This window comes from Rattus norvegicus, chromosome X (assembly GCF_036323735.1).
Source record: "Rattus norvegicus strain BN/NHsdMcwi chromosome X, GRCr8, whole genome shotgun sequence".
NCBI classification, from domain to species: Eukaryota; Metazoa; Chordata; class Mammalia; order Rodentia; family Muridae; genus Rattus; species Rattus norvegicus.
The window spans coordinates 80,305,437-80,314,637 of NC_086039.1; the positions used below are offsets into that span (position 1 = coordinate 80,305,437).

A 9,201-nucleotide genomic window follows, 5' to 3' on the forward strand; every position below is an offset into this window, starting at 1 on the left:
CCTTAGCTAACCCATTGACTGTAAGAACTTTTTGCAGTCTATGGGCTAGTGGTGTGCTCATATTTCAAGTGTCCCCACCAATTGCTATGTTTAGGTGGTTTCTTCTCAGCCTGTTAGGTGGGCACCCTGCAGATTCCTGGCTAGTTTGTATTCTCCTCCCAGTGGAGAAAGAGGACCCTATACTGCAACTGTTTTGATACTGAATATTGACAGGTGACATTTTGAGTAAAGAACCAGTCCCTCCAAATAGTTAAAGAAAACTTTAACTATTTAATAAATCTACAACAATTTTGTTTTGAAAATATTAAGAGGAATGACTGTGGTATAGAGCTTAATACCTAAGTCTTTAAATGGAGATTTGATTAACAAAATCGAGGAATTGGGATTCATAATTTAAACTAGGCTTATGCTTCTTCAAGTATTCCTAATCAATTCTGTATTTACTTCTTGTTGAAAGCCTCTGAATTATGTATATTTTATAATTTATTTTTAATATTTTCATACATGTGTACTGTATTACTTCTCCCTGTGCTGGCTACCCTTATGTCAACTTGACACAATTTAAAGAGCCATTTGGGAAGAGAGACTCTCAGTTCAGAAAATATCTTTATAAGATTTGCCTATAGTCAAGTGTGTACGGTGGTTGTGTGAGATATCTTAGGGGAGGGGGACAGTGAAACTCCTGACCTTGGGATCATCTGAGAAAGCAGACTAAGCATACCATTCTGAGTATGTATGCACCTAGTAAGCAGGACTTTCCCATGACCTCAGTTTCTGTCTCCAGGATCCTGCCTTGACTATCTACTCTGACTTTCCTGACTGATGGACTGTAAATTGTAAGATGAAATAAAGTTTTTCTCCCCACATTGCTTTTGGTCATGGTATTTTATCATGACAATAGAAATACTCCACCTCCTCCTTCCAAGACCTTCCAACTCTCTCCATGCTCCCTATTCCCTCTCAAATTTGTGGCCTCCTTTTCTGTAATTATTATTATTACATATGATATATGAATAAATATATAATCTGCTGACTTTATGCAGTATTACTTGTATGTATAGGTTTTAAGGCTGAACACTTAATATTGACTGTACAATTTAGGGGCGCATCCCTGGCAAACACTAATTCTTGCTTTCTCAGCAGTCATTAATTGTCTGTTACTAATCATCTAGGGGTAAGACCCCATGAGATTCTCCTCATCTGTGTTGGCGTGACAACTGGTATTGTCATAGTTCATATCTCCTTTGGGCAGCCATGTTGCTGAGATTTCTTGGGCATACTTTCCCTGACACTTATAGAAGACACTATATCACAGCAAACTCCTGGATCCTCTGGTTCTTACAATCTTTTTGCTCTCTCTTCTGCAATAGTCTATGAGTATCTTTAAAGCTTTATTAAAATAGTATTTACTCAATGATGATAATAGACTTGATATTTTCTGGGTATCAGGACTTTTCTGGGTATTTAGGAAGTATAAATAGTTTGGATTCAAAATTAATTGTATCTTGTTATTTTGGTTTATTTTATTTTAAATTAAAGAATTTAACAATAAGAGAATACACTAAACATATCAAAGTGTTGGTACTGAAAGAATAATACATAATAATAATTAACCATTGTACAAATTCAGCTTACATTTTTTTTATCTTTTACAGGAAAGAAATAAATACTGCAACACATGACGATTACATGTTAAGTAAGAATCTGTTCTTTGAAATTTATTTATATTTACATTTCTAAAACCCGAATCAACAAATGACTTTTACCCCCTACTAAATGTGGTAAGATAAAAAGTGTCCTGAATTTATTTCAGTTTTGACACCTGCTTTTGTACATACACAAACACACACACATGCATGCATACATGTAGATATAGATATATATATTGATGCATGTGCAAAAACATTTCTGACTTGGAAGTGAGTATTAGTTCAAACACAAGACGCATTTAGTTTGTTCTTTCTTCTCACATGCTTACTCTCACAAGCTCCCCTTGTGCTCAAAGTTTACAATTAAAAACTTAATATAAAAAGGGAAAGAAAAATTAAAGCAGTGAGACTAGTTAGCAAATAATCCATTTGTTGAGAAGCTGCAAGTTTACAGAGGTCAACTTAGTGCGTTAAACTAAAATCTGCCTACAGTGGCATATATTAGTCAGCAAACTTATGAGGAATGTTATGATACCTGAGTTAAGGGACTGACTCTGAAGTCAAATTGTATATGAATCTTAACTTGGTTGTTTACTAGCTTTGTGATTTAGAATAAGAAATTTAACACATGGCAGTATATCATTTTTATAAGTTTGTAGGCTATGCAATGTCATTATCTAATTCAAAAAGAAGTTTCAAGGATTTGGTTGAAAATTATGAAGGTATATAATATAATCCAGAATATAAAAGCATTAACTATTAACAGTATGCTATAATTACTGCTATACATATAGTAGCTCTTCAAATATATGTAAAAAGCAATCACATTTCTCATTATCCTCTTCCTGTCTAGGAAATCTATCTGAAATGTTGTTCAAAATTCCTCTTTTGTCAAAGTTTCCAGATAGTTTAATATTCCTGATTTTTATAAATAACCTCAGATATGTCTATATCCTTGTAGAATTTACAGAACGGAAGACAGAATTTGTATATATAGCTCTAATTTCTAATTTCTGTGGCTGGTGATGCCATTAAATTCAGAGGAGTAAACATTCTGGGACATCCTTGAAAATAATCACTTTCACTGGTTACTTCATGCTCAGTGCCATGCGATTAATTAAAGAAATCATAAAAGTATTACTCATATCATCTCTCACTTAACCAAAATGACATTAAAAATCAAGACAGGGAAGGCAATGAAAGCATTTGAATAGAAACAATTGAAGTATGTCTATATTTTATTTCTTTTGTTTTATTAAAGTAGTTTAATATCATTATTTAAGCAACTATTTGTAAAAATTGTTTTTATATGAAAACAAAAATTGAATGTTAAACATAAGCCAATACTAACTTGGAAAAATGGTTTTTATGTTCCCTAATTGCTATTCAGATACACTGAAAGGATAAGGGCTATATTTTATTACAACTTACTTTTACTTAATTAGTATAGTTCTTGCTTTACAATGCTTTTTTATGTAAGAGTCTGGCTTTTATTTCTAAATGTTGGTTATTTTCTCATCTCAGTCCGTCAAACTAGGGAAAAATGGAATCAAGAAGACTTTGCTTTGACATTTCCCAAAACACCTATGCCAGATATGAAGAAGAGATCCGGACCTTCAGAATTAGAAGTTGCAGTTCCTGTAAGTATACAAAAATCAGGGGTTGGGGATTTAGCTCAGTGGTAGAGCGCTTGCCTAGGAAGCGCAAGGCCCTGGGTTCGGTCCCCAGCTCCAAAAAAAAAAAAAAAAAAAAAAAAAAAGAACCAAAAATCATTTTATAGTAACTGTATGCTAATGACAGCATATATAAACACAAGTAAGAGGTACAGAGTTTGAGTATTACTATGCAGAAGTAAAACTTAAAATTTATGACTCTATGGGACAAATTATTCCACATGTTTCAAACTAAACTTTTTTCTCTTACTTCTGAGATTATAATTACATCATATCACTATTAGAAAGACAAGACTCATTAGAGGTACTCATCTTTCATAAATGTTCCTGTGTTTTGGTATTATCTTTTGAAACCGTATTCCTACTGTGCTACATTTGTGTATTAGTTACATTTTAATCTTGTGTTATAACTATTCACTTCCATAAAATAATTTTGACGTTGCTTGATTTGTTATTATTACTGTATATATATATATATATGTATGTATATATATATGTATGTATATATATATATATATATATATATATAATGGGTGTTTGAGTGAGTGCAGGCATGAGTGTACAATTGTTCAGAGTAGATCTTTCAGAAGATGCTTCTTTTCTTCCACTACAGGATCCAACTCAGGTCACCAGTATTATATAGTAATCACCATTATATGCTTAGTGATCTCACCAGTATCAACTTGTTTTTAACTGAAGCATAAAACTGTAAAAAAAGAAAGTTATATCATCTCCCCTTCCATTTCTTCACTTCAAAACTTCCCATACACTCTTCCTTACTCTCTTTCATTGTCCCTTCCTTCATTAATTTCTCATTAATTACTGTCATACACACACTCACACACACACACACACACACACACACACTCATAGACACACACATGGAAGACTAGGAATGTTAAATACACACACAATCTTGAAATAAAAATGCTTTTTATAGGGGACTGATTTTCATTTTTATGTAACAAATGAAAATATATCTATCATTTACATATTCTTTTCATCATTCTCCAATTTTTTTCAGAGACAAGAGAAAAGGAAAATTGAGGAAGGTCAAAAACCAACTCATGTGTTGATAGACCAGTTTTTAAGAGAAGTTTTCTTAAAGTCATCCTTTTCTCTAGCTTTTACTATACAGGCTCCATTCAAATATCTTGATAATCCTCAAAACCATTATATAATGGCAGAGACTAGAAAGCCCAAAGATGATAAAAAAAGAAAAACTTTGAAGACAAAATTCAGGGAAAAAATAAGCTCATGTGTAATAAATCTGGAGTCCATGAAAACAATAACCAATGGGAAACCTGAAATACTAGGTAATACAGAAAAAAATCCATCAAAATCATCACATAAAAGTAAATTGCCTAAGAAGTCAAATTCTACATCAGAAACAAATCTAGAATCCAGCAATTCTAAGGAATCCTTGGAAATGGGTTTGAGAAATGACAACAAAAAATCAATGAATTTCATTAGGAAAGCAATCAATAATGCAGCCACATGTTGCAAGGACAATCCTAATACAGACTCTAAGAATAGCATTGATAAATATTCTGATGAGATATCAGAGTGTATACACAGCTCAAATATGGATTTAATGTTGCATCTAAATGAGTTCAGAGCTGAATCCACAGATTTTGATGAATGGTTGACAAATTGCTCACAGAACAATGCAAAGAAGCCTTCCAAGAAGAGTGGAAAAAAGGAAAAGGACTCAGATATTGATTCTGGAGACTTAAAGGATGCAAAGAAAGAAGGAAAGAAAAAATCCAAGAAAAAGAAGGATTCAGAATCTACCGATGCTGAATCTGTTGACTCCAAGAGTGGAAAGAAAAAAGCAAAAACCAATAAGAAAAGGGAATCCAAGAAAAAGAAGGATACAGAATCTACTGGTGGTGAATCTGGGGGATCCAAGGCTTCAAAGAAAGATAAAGAAAAGAAGAGTGTAGGCAAAAGGGATATAGCATCTTCTGGTAGTGGATCTGTAGATTCAAAGGGGGTAAAGAAAGTAAAAAGACAATCAAAGAAAGATGGCACGAAGACTGCATTGTCTACTGATTCTGAATCAGATACAGCATCAAAGAGGGGCAAGAAAGATGAAAAGAAGGAAAATAAAGGGAGGAGGAAGCCTATTAAGGATACAGTGTCTACTGATGCTGATTCTGAATCTGAGGGTGATTCAACAGGTAAAAAGAGTGAAAAGAAGGATAAGAAAATTACAAAGAAAGGAGAAAAGAAGGATGCAAAGAAGAATGCAGTGTCTACTGAAAGTGATTCTGATTTTGCAATAAAGAAGGGAAAGAAAGATAAAGTAAAGGACAAGGGGAGTTACAGTGATTCAGCATCTGATACATCTTCCAAGGGAGGCAGAAGAAAAATTTCAAGACTCTCAGATACTGAATCTGAAGACTCATCAGAGTTTAGAGTTATAAAGTCTACTGATGATTCAGATGTCTCATCTACAGACTCAAAGAGGGGAATGACAGGAACAAGGAAAGGATTCAGAACATTATCTAAAAAGACAACTTTCGATGACAAGGGGAAAAGATTTGCGAGTGGTAGAATCCCTCCATCAAGAGAAAGACTACCCTTCCCTCCGTGTGAGCCTTTTAAAACACCACCTAAGTCCAGACGTGTCTGTCAGTGCAAGAAACCACCTCCACCTCCAAAACCAAAATATGCTCCTTTGGTATGTTTACTAATATGTAATACTTAGGACAGATTTTGAAATGAGACAGCTTAAAAGTCTGAGTGTGTGTGTGTGTGTGTGTGTGTGTGTGTGTGTTATCTAGGCAATAATTTTATTTTATTTGATATTTAACATTATTCAATATTTAACAGTAATTTGGAACTTGGAGGCAAGAAAGATGAAAATCCAACCAAACAGCCTAACCAAGTTGCCAAACAAATGCTTAAATTTCAAGAGAAAAATACTTATTTTGACTAGAGCAGGGGAAAGTCGTTTGTGACTTAAAGTAAACATTTTACTTACTTTTAGTCATTTTACAGAAATGGTGAACTATACAACACTTTTGGAAAGCAATTTTTAAAAAATGATTAAAACTCCATGGGAACATTTAAATGAAGCATAAAGACATTTTCTGGGAAATTGCTTAATGCAGTAAGTCTCAATTAAACAAAGTGCACTCAACAGATAAAAAGAATATCAAGATTCAGGAATACACTATTCTAATTCTATTCAAGTTGAAACAAAGGTTTTAAGGAGCCCTGATTCTTACTGACAGTGAAAACCAAAATTAACTTTTCAGAAGTTATAAAATCTCCTTTGGTTTCTAACTATCCCTTTCAGGTTAATGTCCTCTTCTTGGGGATAAATACTTTGTTGACTTCTAATTTCCCCATTTCTCATCTAAGTGATTGGTTCTTTCATTCCCTTTTTCTAAATAGCCAGGGGGATTTGAGGGACATAAATATAACAAATCACTTTGGAAGGCACTCCTGATATATATTTTGTCATCTCTTTCTAGGTTTTTCTAATCTTTGGATGAAGTATTACCCAGTTACTTATTTGAGACAAACATTACAAACCTGTTCCCTCTGCTTTTACCTTATTCATTGTTTGTTCATACTAAGAGCTGAGGCTCTCTGTCATGCTAAATGTAAGACAATCCAAGTTACAGTTAGGCATCAAACATATCCTTTTCCTTATCATTCATTATTTATCTGTCTCATCTTCTCTAGCATTCTCTTAACTTTTATCTAGGACCAAGTTGGATATGTCAGAAGAGCCATAGTAAAATACTATTTAGGAAATTTGCGGACTGGAGAGATGACTCAGTGGTTAAGAGCACTCATTGCTTTTCCAAAGGTTCTGACTTCAATTCCTAGCACCCATATGGCAACCCACACCTGTTTGATGCTGTCTTCTGGTTTGAAGATATACATGGAAACAAAGTACCCAATACATAAATAAATCTTTTAAAAGGAGGGAGGGCGCTGTAGATTCAACTCAGTGTTTAAGAGCACTCACTGCTCTTCTAAAGGTCCTGAGTTCAACTCCCAGCAACCACATGGTGGCTCACAACCATCTGTAATTGGATCCAATGCCCTCTTCTGGTGCGTTTGATGACAGGTACAGTGTATTCATATAAAATAAATAAACCTTTAAAAAATTGCTAAAAAATTTCATAGAAAGAAAATCAAAGTATGCATAATTATAAAGATTAAAACAGAAAACTTCTGAAATTAGTTGTATAATTATTATCAAAGCATGAAATTATTATGTAAACACACATATACACCTATACATGTATATGTATATACAAATATACATATATTCACTTGATGGCTATAAATTAAGAGAAAGAAAGAAAAAATACTATGACATTGTAACTAAGAGGAAAAACCTGTGTACTTGTAGAAAGACTAAATGGCAATTTACCATGTAAAAAAATGTTATTAGTCTTGTAGAATTAGTGTTGTATTTTCAAATTTGAAAGTTTCAATCATAAAAACATTAGTGATAACACAGTGCGACTTTTAGCAGGTTGTAGTTACTCCAAAAAGAATTGTAACTACACTAGCATTTGGTAATTTATTCCCTAAGTGCCATTAGGTGTACCTAAGGGGTTGATGTGTGTACCACTGAACTCTATCTTCAAAGGCATCAAAATTACAGATCTTTGGTGGAGTTCAGGGAGGGACAGCCTTTAGAAACAATCCAAGTTCTCCTCAATCTACAATACTATGTGTTTGGTTATAATCTTTATCATATCAGGCATTCTTTCTAATTAATGACCCTTTCTTTTTATTTCCATCTTTCAACTTTATCCTTCAGCCTGGAGTGGAGTGGATTCATAAGCTGCTTTGAAGAATGCTGAGTCCTAGATTTCACAGAATGGCCTTAGGGAAGCAAACTACTTTCAAACTAGCTGCTCTGCTTCTGTGGAACTATAATAAAGACCAGCATCCAAATATCAAAAGCTGTGAGCCAGTGTTATGTGTGCGTGTGTATTAATGTGTGTTAGTGTGTGCATTTGTGTACATATGTATTTGTGTGTTTGTGTATCATATGGTTTTTTCACCATTAACTAATTAATTCATGCATCTTACATCCCTATCACTGACCTAACCTGTTGTAGTCCCCTGATCATAGACTACTTCCTCCCATGCCCCCACTCTGGCACATCATGTCTCTACAAGGTTAGGAGCATCCTCTCCCGCTGAAGCCAAACAAGACAACCCAGTCAGGGAACAGATTCTACAGATAAGCAACAGATTTTAGAGACAGTCCTTGCTCACATGAACAAGAAACAGCTTTTATGGACAGTCCTTGCTCTGCTTTTTGAGAGACCCACATGAACACCGAGCTGCTCATCTGCTGTATATGTGCCTGGAGCCTCAACCCAGCCCCTGTATGCTCTTTGGTTGATGGTTCGGTCTCTAAGAGCTCCAAAGATTTAAGTTAGTTGACTCTGTTGGTCTTTCTGTGGAGTTACTATCACTTCGGGGCCCTCAGTCCTCTCTTTAACTCTTTCACATGAGTCCCCAAGCTCCATCTACTGCTTGTCTGTGGGTCTCTGCATCCCTCTGTGTCAGATGCTGGGTAGAGCCTCTCAGAGGGCAGCCTTTCTAAACTCCTGTCTGAAAGCATAATGTAGTATCATTAATAAAGTCAGGTATTGGTGCTTGCCCACAGGATGGGTCACTAGTTGGTCCAATTATTGCTTGGCAATTCCTCAGTCTCTGCTCCATCCCCTATACCTGCATTTATTATAGGCAGTATACATTCTGGGTTGAATGTTTTGGGGTGGGTTTGTGTCCCTAAGTGCTTCATCAGAGTTCCTGCCTGGCTATAGAAGATGTCTTCTTCAGGGTCCATATCCCCAATACAATGAGTAACACCTAATGTCACTCTCATT

The 9,201-nt window shown here is 34.7% G+C and overlaps 1 protein-coding gene across 4 annotated transcripts in view; it reads left to right on the forward strand.

Annotated features, from left to right (window-relative positions):
* The window catches only part of Cylc1 (cylicin 1), an 89,411-nt gene extending 81,149 nt beyond the window's left edge, over positions 1 to 8,262 (forward strand). For 2 of the 4 annotated variants that reach the window (XM_039100632.2, NM_001427602.1), the window contains 4 exons: positions 1,656 to 1,696; positions 3,174 to 3,289; positions 4,347 to 6,008; positions 8,118 to 8,262. In XM_039100632.2, the coding sequence (XP_038956560.1) occupies positions 1,656 to 1,696; positions 3,174 to 3,289; positions 4,347 to 6,008; positions 8,118 to 8,150 (1,852 nt within the window). In that variant the 3' untranslated portion in view covers positions 8,151 to 8,262. Of the gene's footprint in view, positions 1 to 1,655; positions 1,697 to 3,173; positions 3,290 to 4,346; positions 6,009 to 7,323; positions 7,413 to 8,117 lie in introns of those variants that run through there. The other 2 variants (XM_063279690.1, XM_063279691.1) reach the window with 1 other exon arrangement.
* Positions 8,263 to 9,201: the final 939 nt, after the last annotated feature.